General features: G+C 42.2%; 1 protein-coding gene across 1 annotated transcript in view; it reads right to left on the minus strand.

The window, feature by feature from the left end:
• Nucleotides 1-14,772, minus strand: part of DBX2 (developing brain homeobox 2) — a 48,698-nt gene extending 33,926 nt beyond the window's left edge. Inside the window, exon 1 of the mRNA XM_069230078.1 lies at nt 14,314-14,772. Coding sequence (XP_069086179.1) covers nt 14,314-14,632 — 319 coding nt within the window. The 5' untranslated portion in view covers nt 14,633-14,772. The remainder of the gene's footprint in view (nt 1-14,313) is intronic.
• Between the last annotated feature and the right edge of the window lie 340 nt (nt 14,773-15,112).

The raw sequence follows: 15,112 nt of genomic DNA on the forward strand, positions 1-15,112 counted from the left end.
TTCACCTGCGGGTCGCATGACATGACATTTATAACTGAGCTAGTGTGCATGAAACTGACCCAAAGAGCAATGTGTGCTGCATTTCTTAGTCAATAGCCTTTAATTGGACTTCCATCTCTTGCAGGCGGTCCCTTTTAATGTGAAAATGTAAAAGGTTGCATTTCCTTTCTGTCTGAGTATAGCCTATTTTGCATTTTTTGTGTGACCTTCAAAACAACTCTGCCAGGCAAATGTAGTGGGTGCATGTTTTTGCAAATATTAAATGAACTGGACAAACAATGCAAATATTTTCAAACTTCTAAATGTTTGCATATGTTCTGTCTTCTGAAAAACATAGCCACTAAAATGTAGGTGCCTAAAATGTTTTTGAAGATAGAATACAGGTGGGGATGTGTCTTATCCAGGGTGCTGAAAAATGCTCACCCACACACATGCACAAGAATGGTCACAGTCACAAAAGCAGACGCGAAGATACACGCAACAAACATATGTATCCTAAATACATTAATAAGGAAACAAAAATAAACACACCTTTGTGCACACACATGGACATGTGTATATGCAAGTAAAAACACAAATGTGTACGTGTGTACCTAGACTTGCAGAAACACACGGAAACGCACATGGATACTTGATGCAGCAACTTTAGCACAAGGGTATACCTCAAAAGTAAATAAACTCAGAATTAAATAGACAGGATCTCGCTCTATGTCACAGAATATTTTTCTTTCGAAACTGAAGAGAATAGCTTTAGCAACCTGCACTGAAATAAAACAGGGACAAATAGAAAAAAATAATTGACTTGCTTTAGTGAGTTATGCAAATGAGCATCTCAGATCAAATACGCAAGAGAGAGACTTGTGCATGCATAACATTTGCACAATGGTGCATGCATAACATTTGCACAATGGTGCAGGAAGGGGTTTATATGTATACTATTGCACCCCACCATTGCGCCACATCCTTAATTTACTGTGCTGGTGAGATGCAAGAATGCGCAGCTTCAGCTCATGCATCTCTATCCCTGCACCACAGGAAAGGTACTTTCGGGCTCAGCATGAGCGCACCTGTTGATTTATTTTTAGATATTTTAAAAATGTAGGATTACCTTCCACAGATGACAAGAAAATCTAAGACAGACTTTGAGAGTCAACCTGTCATTTCAGTCCCAGAGATTTACAGCTACCAACCCCACATTATTCAGTCCCGGTTATAGTTTGTCAGAGCCAATAGGAATCTCGGTTGATACTAACCAAGTCGTATTTACCAGTAGAAACCTCTTCTGCTCAGTAGCCCCTCACCTTCACCCCTCTTAGCGCTGATCTAAATCTCTCTGATACTTTTGGAAGTCTATTGAGATTAATATAAGTACTTTGATGCGGAAATAGGGCAGCCATCTTTGACTTTTGAGTATATCTTGTACTGCCAATATACTACCTAATGTTACCTCTAAACAGAAGAGTTAGTTAAGTAAGATATCCATCTTTCAGTTTTGATCCATTTATTCAGGCATTTCGGGTATATTTGCTCAAATCAGCTGAGACATAAAGATGTGAGCGTGTGTCTGGAAGTTAGTAAAGATTTGTACACTGGCAGAGTTACCCACATTTACAGTGTCCCAGGTTGGAATGTGTCATCGCCATTTGGAATCTCAGTGATGCTTTATAAGCATATCTCCTCACTAAAGGCCTCTTCTTATTACCCACCACGACCATGCCTTTCATTTTTAACTGTTATCTACCCTGCTGATTCAATTTGCAATCAGCTGTGGTAACCATATCTGCATTTCTATCAACAGAGTGACTACCATCGACTTTTAAATCCTTGCCAGTGCTATAGCCACTATTAGAAAATTGGAGTATTGGGAGTTCCATTGAAAACAATGGAGTTCATCCAGGATTCTCATGGTCTGTAGAAGCTGGGAGCTCCAACATTCCAATGTTTTCATTCATAGCTGTTGCTGTGAAAAAAGGCCTCATGGTGCCTGAGTGGATTTCAATCCCCTCAGGCTTCATGAGGCCTTTGTTTTATTTATTAGAACATTCTGCCCTCTAGTGGCGGAATGTTCTAATAGCCTTATAGCCCTCCGTAGCTGGGCTATACCAGCATTAAAGTCCCAATCCCTTGTTAAAGGCCCTCACCTTTGGCTTGCGCCTTTAACGCTGAAGCGGCCCCTTAATGGCCGGTATAGCCCACTACGGAGGGCTACAAGGCTATACTCTGTCTGAATCACAAAAGTATTATTTTCATCTTCCAGTTTAGACCCACTTCCTCACATATTTGTTATATTTTTATGTCTTGAAGTAGTGCTTCACTTCCATACAAACAGGTCATAAACCTCTTCAGCCTTTGTCAAAATGTTTTCAAACTATGGGCTTGATATTGAGTTTGGCAGGCAGAGTACTCTGTCACAAAAGTTATAGAGTACCCTGTCCACTAAACTCTCTGTACACCTATCCAGTTTTGAGTTGGGTAGATGAGCAGGTTTATGCTGACAGAGTAAAATTTACTCCACCATTGTAAACCTTCCTCCGACGGCCAGAGAGTGCATCAGCCATGATTGGTAAGCCACCCCACCGTATGCACTTTTTTTTTACTGTCAGTGCCAGTAATATATTGGCATTTTTTTAAGCAGGCAAGGAGAGAGGAAGCAGTAGGAGGAAGGGTAGAAGGGAATGACGAAGCAACACAGTGGATGGCGGGGGGCGAACAGTGAGGCAACATGGAAAAGGGGGAAGACTGAAGCAACTCAAGAGGCAACTTTAAAGCAATGGAGGAGGGAGGCTGGAGGAGTGCAAAATCAATGAGATGAGGGTGGAAGCAAAAGCAACATGAGTCAGTGGGTGGGGGAAGCATTGAAGAGAAGCCCACAGGCAAGTAGCTGAGGGTGGGGAGAAGCAGGTGGGCAACAGAGAGCAACACTGACTGCAGGGGGAGAAACGTACAGAAGGGAGATGGCTTGAAAACTCAAGCACTCTAAAGGAGTGCTTCACACAAAACAAAATAGTAGTACTTGAAAGGCAAGCAGTGGAAATCAGTGATGCCAGCCAATCAAAGAGATTGTGAAGAGGCAATGCTCCATGGAAGGGACAAACACAAGATTGACAAGCTGTGACACAAATAAAGAACCAGCCAAACGGGAGTGACAAGGAAATCCAACCAACGGAAAGCAATGGGTGGGCCCCAAACCTCTTGATCGTCTTGGTAATTCACAATATGCCTAGCATAATTAGCAGATACTGCATTGTTCTAACAAATTCAAAGCTTTTTTTACCATATGAGGCAGACTATGATGCTCCCCCAGTACCGTTTAACCAAACCAAAGTTTGATGTGAACTTCATATGAGCAGAAAATAATTTATGTATAGCAGAACAGCACTTGATCCCCAGGCTGGATGAAGGCATTAGATGTGATTGATGCCTACAGTGGTGAACTTGAAAGATCTGGCTGCGCAGGTGGAATGAAAAGCACTCAAGGGGAAGTGGAGCACATATAACCCATGTATGGGTACTTTGCCACTAGTCTCTCTCATTGTGCCACAACAGATGATTTCCAAATCTCCCAACAGTCAGCTCTGTATAACTGGATATATCCTTGTAATCCTGCGGTAAACCCGCCCTTCTTGCTGTCTTTATATGAGTGGGAAACACCATGTCGGACAGGTGTGGTGCTAAGCTTGAAAGGCATTTGATAGTGGACTCAGTGATGACGGTGCAGATGTGAGTTAAGCTTGAAAGGCATTCGATAGAGGATTCAGCAATGACAGGTCATGGAGAACTGACCCATCACAGAAAACTTCCACATAATGATTGGAACTAATTAAGGAGGAAAGGATAAACATAGTGTTGGTTTCCGTACTCAACTAATTCTGTTAATCTAGGGTTGAATAATGGTTCCAATTGTGCCACAGCGGTCAGGAGAATTGGAAATTCAACTGCCATGTGGTCTGGATTTAAGTGGGAGAATGGACCTTTCTTTAGGCCTTCAGATGGATGCTTGAAGCATAATCTGCTTTCCACTATCTCTGACTGGGTGGTAGCTGAACTGCAACGAGGGAAGGTTAAAGGTGTCATTTGGACAGTAGGATTTGTGTTATCGAACGCACTCCTGGGAGTGCTGTGGTAATGGGGAACCAAAGGTCACATATTAAACTTCACACGCAGAATAAAAACACCACTTCATCCTCTGAGGTCCAACATATGTTGTTGGAAAACCCAGACACGAAGGGCAGATTGGATCTTATACTCCGGGAAGTCTATGAAATGTGTAGAGGTATGGAAAACAAAATAACAAAATAGACACAGAGGCATTAGATATTGGGCTCCTCAGGACCAACCAATGCAAGTTTGCTAATAGGGGAAGACCAACTGGGGCAGCACTAGCTACTACCAACCCTGGACTGACGCAAATACATCACAAAACGTATATAAACTTTTCCCTGTTGAGAGGGCAAATATGACTCCCGCATCTCCTGTGTCACGTGGAGCAGCTTCAATGCTCATCATCTCTAAGTTGATGATTTATACAGCTAGTGATTCCATTTGCAGAAGGCTAGACAGAATGGCCCATTCTGAATCACAAGTGTGCAGATACAGATCCTAGACTATGCTCACATGGTGCAACAAAAAGTGTTGGTCATTCAAACAGGTGAAAAGAAGATCTGAGATCTGCCAAACTAAAAGTGACAGCAGATAGGAAGCTAGTTTTATTTAAATCAGACTTCAGTGACAATGGACTTGGCAGAGATATGGTGACAACGACCGGAAATATTGTTGGTGCCCCACCTGTGCAGAACCGAGGTCGGGCAGAAACTAAAGGATGAACTCAGACAGCTTGTCAACCAACCAAACACAAGATGGTCATGGAAAGAATGCAACCAATGTTCACAGCTATGGCTATGCAAGATACTAATGATCATGTCATGAAATGTCTTGCAGAGCGCACTGATACTAGAATGGTTTCCTGTTGCTAGTAGACACTTCTAGGAGAAAAACTTGTGGTTGTTAAAATAACCACATTTTTTAATTCTTGTGAAAAAACTGAAAGATGGCAAGATTGTAATGCGAGCCAGGAGAGAATTCCAGTGTTTTGCCACTGAGTAAAAAAAAAAGCAGCAGCCTCCTTGCCTATTTAACCGAGAGGGTGTTGGATGATTGCTCGAGGGTCCTTTGCTCCTTTTGTCATCGCCCAAGCTGTCATCCAAACCCTTATCTCTTTCAGGTCTTACTATGAAAATGCCCTTTATTTGGAAGCCCCTCAATATTGTCTAAAGGGTCTTAAAATTCTTCAAAATTCAGCTGTACACCTTCTCATGAATCTCCATTGTCATAATTCTGTCACCAATCTGGCAAACCTCCACTGCTTGCCGTCAACAAGGGAATAATCTTTAAAGCGCTATGCTTTACCTTCCATGCTATCAACAATTATGACCCTCACTATTTCAGGAACAAATGTATGCACTATTGTCCCGTTCCACTTCTCTTCGTTCAACCTCGAGCAATAATATACGGGAACTTCCCTCACTGCTGGAGACCTCAGCATTGACACAGCTAGGTTTGAGGGAGAACCAGAAGATTTTACACTGCAAGGACAGATGGGATCTGCTGCCACTCACGTGGTGGCTGATGGCATCATATAACATACATTAGCTTGCATTATGACTCTGACTGAACTTGCGCCTGCTCCTGGGAGTCGAAGAGATTGGAATCACAGTTGTGCTCCTATTCTCTGGCAGGATGAAATACATTGGTTACTTTCTTGAGAGCACAGATATTGTTTGAGGGGGTGTTGCAGGGGAACATTGCAAGTGTTTAATCATCGATGTGCATGTCTGTTTTATCTTCTCCTTTTTCCAATGCTGCGAGTGATGTTACATGAATGGTGGCTTTCTCACTTTAAAGCCTGCTTGAGGCTTGCTTGTACATTATTAGTGTTGCAGGCGTGCATTATGTTGGTACAGTTTATTTGATCGGGATGTTAGAGTCACAGACACTTTACCTGTGGGGTAGCCAGTTAGCAGCATACTGGAATTTATATGCAAGTCTTTCCATTACTGGAAGACCCCTGGATTATTTGGGAATGGTTATGAATTGGCAGTGGGCTGACTGCAGCTGCAAATGGATGGGACTCCAACCTGCTCCTTACTAGTGGTGGGTGCAACTAGTGGAGTTTCACTTCGTGGGATTCCGCGGAATTACAAGAAAACTCTGCAAGATTGACAAATGGCTGGAAATCGGCATCTCACACTCCTCGTGCTGATTTATAGTGTCTGGAGTTCGTTCTGAGCTGAAACATCGGTGTGAATGGCGTCACTGGTGCACCAGAGGACGCTACTGCTCGAGTAGATTTTCTACCCAAACAGCAGCCTTCTCACTGTGGCACCGACTGTCCGCCACTGTTCATAGTGAGAAAATCTATCCGGCTGCCCTTCTAAAGCCCGAAAATCGTGCTAGGGGACACCAATTCATGCTCGAGTTTGCCAACTTACTGTTGGCGAGCCCCGAGCGAGAAAAAACTTGCGGCGGTTGGTGGAATTTGCCCACAACTCTGCATTACAAGGGAATGTGGAGTGGCCACAATTCTGCCAACTCTGGCGGCAGAGCGGAATTCACCACCTACTCCTACCCCATACTACATTATTGTGGAATGGGAGTGGTGTATGAAATAAAATTAAATGTTGACTGGTTCTCCAGTTTTCTCTTAGACAAAATACATTTTTAATCTCATTTTAAGAACCCATCCGCTAGTGAATGAATGTCATGGCCTTTTACTCACTCTTGGCACATGTCATATTCACAAGAGTGCTCAGGGAGGTTGTGACATATGCTCAAAGGTCCATCCATCTTGCATTGTCATGACAGTGGTTGAATCGCAATTGTCACTATGTCATGATCGGTGATCTATAGCCATGCTCAGGTCAATGTGCTATGTGCTACACCTAAACTTCACGTGGAAACTATGAGTTATTTAGGTCACCCCTGCCTGAGCCTTATCTCTGTCCTGCTTACTGGGGGGATCTTTAATCACATCATGGAAGTCGGCTGAGATAGAGCAGGCCAGTTTGGTGCTGTAGGTCTGGGCCTCACTGGGTTGCCCACATGTTTTGAGAGATATATGGAAAAATATGAATGTGCTAAATAGGCAATACTTTATTCATCCTGGGGTTTACAACTCACATTTCAGAATATATTAGGTAATAGAGATCCTGGCTAGGGTTATACCAGATCATTCATTTTACTTGTGACCATAGAAGGTCATAGGAAGTGTGGTCTGCTAATCCTTCTTTTTTACACAATCTTCACATTATTTGCTTAACATGGTTTGAAATGTCTTCAACTTTAGAAATTAAAATTAGGGCTGCCACGCAATATGCTTATTGCATAGAAGACTCAACCAAATAGTGCCACCTACACAATAATGTGCGCCCATTTGGTGAAGTGTATGGTTTAGAATTTTAGTCTGGGCAGCATGGATCCTGGTGTATCATGTGTGAACACACATTTTTTTAAAATTTCTATAAAATAGTGTTCCATGAATTTATGTTCCTTTTCAGTTCTAATTGTAGCCTTCAGAAAACCGAAGGCACAAAGCGCTATGTCGGGTGAAATGTATGTTTGTTTCCTCGTTCATAATTTTTTCTGGAATCACATGTTGGAAGATAAATAACAAATAAAACATCACTGTTTGTACTCAGTCCTCTAAAGTGGATAAAATAGAGATGAATTGCCTCTGCGTTTATTACTACAGAAATAAGGCGCTACAAACCACAGTTAGAGGGTATGTATGCCCTGACAACCACAAGTCTGTATACTGTCTACCACGACGTTACTCAAAGTACGGCCCGCGGGCTGCCAGCGGCCCCACGGATCTACCTTGGCTGCCCGCGAGCCGTACTTTGAGTAACGTTGCTATATAACAACCCAAATGAAATGGTTTGATTTCAGATTTTTAACGTATTTAGAGCATTTTTAAATGTATATTGACCATTTTAGTGAATATTTGAAGTTTTAATAGTGTTGCACTTTGTAATAATTCTTACATTTTATTGTATCTTGTCTCGTCTGTTATTGATTTTCCTCATTGTGATGTCTTATTTTTCGTTTGTTTTTAATGTGGACCTCCTAGGAGTTCCAAATCATGAAATTAATAAATTAAGCATAACATTAGTTAAGGAACATAGGTGCTGACTGACATTTGTGTCAAGCTGTTGGCGCTGTGTGCAGATGGCGCTGTGTGTGTTACTGGGGTAGGGGTGAGAGCAGATGGCGCTGTGTGTGTGTTACTGGGGTAGGGGTGAGAGCAGATGGCGCTGTGTGTGTTACTGGGGTAGGGGTGAGTGCTGATGGCGCTGTGTGCAGAAGGCGCTGTGTGTGTTACTGGGGTAGGGGAGAGTGCTGATGGCGCTGTGTGCAGATGGCACTGTGTGTGTTACTGGGGTAGGGGTGAGAGCAGATGGCGCTGTGTGCGTGCACTGTGTGTGTGTTACTGGGGTAGGGGTGAGAGCAGATGGCGCTGTGTGCAGATGGCGCTGTGTGTGTTACTGGGGTAGGGGTGAGTGCTGATGGCGCTGTGTGCAGATGGCGCTGTGTGCAGATGGCGCTGTGTGCAGATGGCGCTGTGTGTGTTACAGGGGTAGGGGAGAGTGCTGATGGCGCTGTGTGCAGATGGCGCTGTGTGTGTTACTGGGGTAGGGGTGAGAGCAGATGGCGCTGTGTGTGTGCGCTGTGTGTGTGTTACTGGGGTAGGGGTGAGAGCAGATGGTGCTGTGTGTGTTACTCGGGTAGGGGTGAGAGCAGATGGCGCTGTGTGTGTTACTGGGGTAGGGGTGAGAGCAGATGGCGCTGTGTGTGTGTTACTGGGGTAGGGGTGAGAGCAGATGGCGCTGTGTGTGTTACTGGGGTAGGGGTGAGAGCAGATGGCGCTGTGTGTGTGCGCTGTGTGTGTGTTACTGGGGTAGGGGTGAGAGCAGATGGCGGTGTGTGCAGATGGCACTGTGTGTGTTACAATGTTTTGAAAAAGGGGGCGGGTGGTTGTTCCTCCTCTAAGCCCCCCGCCTCTAATCCCCCCCGGCTGTCACTTGGCCGCAAACCATACTGCAATTTTGGCTCCCGAGAAAAAGTTTGTGAGTACCCATGGTCTACCACAAGTCTGTATAGATAAGTAACATTTCTGTCTGGAAAACCTCAATGTCAATCTTTCCTAAGAAATGTATTTATTGACTCGCTGGAACTGGAAATTTATCGTTTCCTAAAGAGTAGTTATCAATAAAATCCAATAGAAATGGAAATTCTATCTGTAACAATGAGAATAAAACAGAATCATAAATATTTGAATGGGTCCCAAATGATGGATGGAATCTTGTTAAAAAACACAACAGGTCACACTAAATATTTCTGCTATCGTTATTTTGGTCCCTTTTAGGCATATATAGCGACAGTGATATGCAGGGATAATATTTTGCAGAAAAGTACATAATTGCTGTGCCTGTGCTGCTAGGCATTAATGTTACTAAATTAAAACTTGTTTATCTCTGTTATTGTACTTAATCGTGTTAGTCATCTTTATATTATTTGTTGTATGAAATGAAATAAGAGAGTACTAAAAAAGCAAGATACAAATAGTTGCAGACAACTGTCTAAATGCCAACCTTGCCCAAGGGCGGTGGCTATTAACAAGTAACTTTTGAATTTGTAAACTACTAACCCTTAAGCCCGGAGAAAGTAATCGAGAACAAGCTTCAAAAATCAACCTCGCCCGTGGGATGCAACAAAGGTGCAACATGGGAGAAGAATGGCTCTCCCCTCTCTGGGGTGAACTCTAGCTTCCCCAACTTTCACCGAGGCTCTTAGAATTGAGATCCCCCCTTGGCCTGGTACAGTAACCTAAGCTTTGAACAGCTGTGAGTGTCATTCTTATCGACTAACCACTGTTTCATTGGATCTCGGGTGGGTGCACAATGGCATGCCAAGCGCTAATCAAGACAAATAAATTAGAACAGTATGAACTGGTCAAGGTGATCAAGTACCTTCAAGCACAAATAAAAACCATTGGAAATAAAATATGAGGAACCATTGGAAATAAAATATGAGGACATATTGTGGCCGAAAAGAATGTGCCTTCCGAGAATAGTTAAAAAGCAACAGTAGAATAACTTAGCTAAAAATAGAAAAACATTATAATGATGGGAAGGTAGCAAAAGATCAAATTAATCAGTAGGCCTTAAACAGAACTAGTAGTGTTAGTGAAGCGATATCCAAATAGAAAATCAGTGGTTTTAAAGACACAAAAATGAAAGAGAATGTCAATAATTAACAGAACATTTCTGAAGAGTGCTCATTGTGTCGCTATAAACATGTGGCGATTAAATATTGCTGATGTCTGTTAAATGTATGCCCTTGCATTTTTATGTAGGTCGAAACAGATATCAAACGAACTTCGAAATAGCACATTGTGCTATTCACCAAACTAACTCTGCGTTTTGCTTTAGACACCTAAAATAGAAACAAGAACATTTGAAAATTACAATAGAACATCGTAAAATCTCAGATAGATTTTATAACTTAACCAACAGTATTGCTTTACTACTTTCTTGAGATTTGATCACGGTTAATCAGTCACTGGTATCTTGACAGTTGTAAGTTTGTAGTAGCATTTATGTACTTATGTTGTTGCTTATGTGTAGGGTAAATGTGCATCTCATATAAAGGTTTTAGTAACTCTCTTTGAACGGCAAGAGTTTCCTTAGCGGTAGAAGTATCTCATCACAACATAGCCTTCAATGCACCTCGTCAAATTCAAACCTAAAATACTTAGCTGGGACCATTGGGGCACCAGACAGGTTAGTGTGTGTGCTCCCTCAAAACCTCTCTCACATTGAGTTGTTTTGGCCATTCTGAGGATTACTTATGATGCGGCCACAGGAAGGTCAAGCCCTGTAAGATGCACCTCAAACGACCTTCCTTTCCATACAGAACATAAAAGTAGCCTAGTTTGCTTAAGTTTGGAAATGTAACTTTGTCCTCTGTGTCGTAATTGTGTCTAAATCGCATTGTCTACATTTCGATACTTATATGTTTTACATTCTAAATTTATATTTTTGCAATTTTCCCTTCTGACATTAACAACAGGAGGAAACTGGAAAGAAGGATGCATCCTCCTTGAAGATGTAACAGGTGAATAGGCGATATATATCCTCCATTTAGACCTATTTAGGGGTGTTTCCTCAAGGTGGGAGTAAAAAAAGTTCCCGTAGTGGACTGAGAAATGTTTCTGAAGGTTGAATGAGAATTACCATCTTGACAATTGCTCGTTTACTATTTTGAACGAATGGTTTAAACTGAATTTCCAATCCGAAAAATAATACTGATATAGTCAGTGTTAGAAGCAAGAAATTCTTATGCTGAAAGGGTTTGCAATAATTTTTATTGTTGGTGTGATCGTAATTTTCTTTCATGTGTAAATTCTTAAATAGTGAAGGAGAGCATACTCAGCATTCGTGACAACTTATTGATCCAAGTATGTCTCGATTGCCATTAGAATAGTCTTCAGTGGAGCCCCAAAATGTTTTAGGACAGATATGTCAGAATATGAATTACGTACATGGAAGACAGGTTTTTCAGGCATGTATGTTTCAGGTAAGGTTTTTTTCGTAATATTTTTTGCAGATTTTTTGTCAAACTACTCTGCTCACTTTTATTGTTGTGTGCTTCGTGCCCTCCAGGCTTTCAACCATGAACAGTTGAAGTCAGCTCTCTGGAGTTGGACAGCTTGCTAGTAAACTGAGGCATTATCCCTCATATGACATTAAAACCCAACTGACGATCAACCAACCAATGTTGACCATAATAATCTACACGTTTATGTTTCAAGTAACCCTGCTAGATGTAGAGGTCGCATTGTGAGCACCAGCAAGGAGCTCGACAGGGCTCCTACCAGAAGGTGAAAAGAATGCTTTTTAAGGAAAATATTAAATATATTTAAAAAATCAAAGCAATTGGGAAAAGAGGTAGTTTTGAACTAGGACGAAATAAAGAAGTCAGTTTCATAATGAAGTAAAATAGTTTTGCCCTTTTGTAGCTTTTCACGTGATAAGATATAACACGCTTTTTCACAAACCTAATTTCTGCGTTTAGCTTTGTGACTTAGTTCACTTAGTTCACTTTCATACCATACACTGACTGGAGCAAGTCAAGGAGCTCGTTAATATTTTTTTAGTTAACCAATTTAATGCTCCTCATTGTACTGACTGGAAATACGGCCTCCTGGCCTGTGAATCTGTGACCTTCAATCTTCCAAGGTATTCCAAAGTGATAAGAGTAAACAACTCAGACAAAAGGCCACAGCTTATTTCCTTTCCTATTAAGGTACTACCAAAACATTGCACCATCAGTTTGCACTATTTTTGCGCTGCTGCAAAACTATGGGCCCAATTCACCCAAAAAACATAAAGTATTTGCAGTGGAGAAATCTGCAGAATTAAATTAAATAGTAAACCCATTTACAATTGTCATCTGTGAATAGAGCCCAGTGCGTGCAGGAATGATGCCCACACTGTATTTCTTATTATGCAAATGTGTATAACCTTTCTATGTTTGCCCTTATGCAAAACACTACTTAAAATGTTCCTATTTTAGTGTGAATCCAGTTGCAGGTCGGTGGACGGCTGAGTACCTTTCCACAATTGTGGCATGCAAATCTAGACCGCTGTTTTAGGAAAGATAAAAAGCTTTTATCATCCGTGATACCATAATCATGGAAAACCTATGGATTAGGATCAATAAATGAAGATAGACTTGGTGCGTTAAATATCGATGAAATTCTTCATTTTCTTCAAAGCGGTGTCCATGTGATGTGACCACAGAAACAAATGACTTCTTGGTTCCCAAAGACCAGAACAAATAAGATATGTTGTGTCAGGCTTCTCTAGCTTTCCATGTAATAGCTTAAGACTGTTTTAAGGGCCACTGGTTGGATAAGAATGATGTACCCCAGCTAAAATGCGCACTTTGGATCTGGGCAGGAAGCGCTGGATTTAATGTATAAAGGGTAAATAAGACAAACTACATATGCTGCCTCATTTTAATGAAATATGATGGTCTCTTAAAAGTGTTGGCACCAGGAAAGAAGGTGGCAAGGAAAATACTAAATTGCCCAGCAAAGAATAGTAAAATGTAGCAGAAGCATCTATGGAGAAGATATAAGGACCCAGTATAGTGTATTCACTTACAGTCCTATCCGTGCTGACCTACATCTCTATTTTGCAATCTTTTTTCATCAATATCTGGTTATTATTAAGCAGCACTCTATAGCAGATGCTCCAGACATCACCGCACCAGTGACACATTGATTAGATATTGTCATTTCATAAAGAGGGCATCACAGTACTGGCAGCCTGGAGTAAACAGCTACAACCACAACAGAGCTGTACATTCCAGAAGACAGGAGAAAACCAACACCTGGATGAAGGAACCTGCATGGTCCTTTGTAGCCTCACGTGCTTCATAAAAGATGACATTCCCCCCCCCCCCTAAAATGTCCCTGAGTTGCTTGGGAGACGTGTCTGTGCAGACGCCTACATCACTCATATCATAGTGGGGAAAAGGTGCCAACGCAGTGTAGCATGAAGAGTCTCATTTAATTCGTTTAATTTAGCTTTTTTTAGCAGCACCCCCGTTATTGACACACATAGTTATAGAGCATGCCCAGTCCACTCCCTCCGCCCTCCTACATGGCCCACCGAGGGTGTCATCTGGCGCAGGGTGTTCCGACGCCTTTACCTCTGTCCCGGAAGGTAAACTGCAGGGCCCAGTTAAAAAACACAACACTGCCTATTTTTCTTGCATCTTTGCGCCGCTACCTTTACTCTATTCGGATTCTTCTTTTCATATGGAACATTATACACGGCTCCAACAACACACACTGGCCTCTATGTTCAACCAAACTTTAAAACGGACATTTGAAAAAATAACCCTATAAAAGTAAAAAATTATATATTACAAATCCTTAACACAAAGGGGAGCATACTTTCACATTTATATTAATATACCCACTCAAAGGCGTAAAGAACACAAAAACAAGGATGAGAAGAGAGAATTAAAACAGCCTCTCCAAATAAAATAGATCTTCCTTTTTATTAATATTCTTTGAGTGGGTCTAATAATACATAATATGAAAACTGCTCTCCTTTGTGGTGTGGATTGTGACTATGCAGGTCCGAAATGTTACTGACCTTAAAGGGTTTGGAAGCGTTACCCACGGCGGAATATCGATTTAACATGAATTTAGTAAACGGTAAAAGTGCACACGTTTCTCACCTGCTAGACAGTGAAACCCTCTTTCCCCGTCGGTCGGTAAAGCGCTCAGCTGGTCGGCGGGGTTAACAAGCTGAAAGACCCATCTTGTCGTATATGGACCCCCCGAGGGGTTGATTTGTTCCGCGTTCGGACACAGCTTGAGCGGAAGCGGATTGGCAGGAGCCGCACGAGCTCCAGGATTGCGCTGATCCTGATCCCTCAACAGGTTCTCAATTAAAAAACGTGTGCCCGAGTTTCCGAAGCCCGGTGTCCTGACGAACGTGGAGCATCCCAGGACATCCAAGTGGAGGCCGTTTGCTGGCGCGACGCTCGGCATCATCCTTGCGATCTCCACCGAGGAAGAAGCGGCCTCCGTGCAGAGTCCCCCCTTTTACTTTTGAGGCAGTCAGCAGCTTCGTTCAGTTCATTGCCCATCCACAATTCTTCTCCCAGCAGCTAATTGGAAATGTTCAATGTTTTGGGGACAACTCATTCAAAAGGCTTGCCGTGGGTGAGCGACTCCACTCTGTGTAGCAATAGTTCAGGGGAATCAATGGCTTCTCTATTGAGATAAGGCAAGTGGCTCTCGTAGGGTAGAAGGTGGGTCCAGGCCATTCATTGTGTGAAATGGACTAAACATGATGGACGTGGGCAACAATAAACTGCTGAGCCGGGCTGTGGGGCTACAGAAAGCTATATTAAGCTCATAAATGAACTCCGGCATCACAATTAATCTCGTTTGTTTTGTGATGGAGTTCATAAAAATCCAAACCCCAATTCTTTACATGCCCCACATAAACTTTGAGAAACTATAGGTACG

Source organism: Pleurodeles waltl, chromosome 4_1 (genome assembly GCF_031143425.1).
Source record: "Pleurodeles waltl isolate 20211129_DDA chromosome 4_1, aPleWal1.hap1.20221129, whole genome shotgun sequence".
NCBI classification, from domain to species: domain Eukaryota; kingdom Metazoa; phylum Chordata; class Amphibia; order Caudata; family Salamandridae; genus Pleurodeles; species Pleurodeles waltl.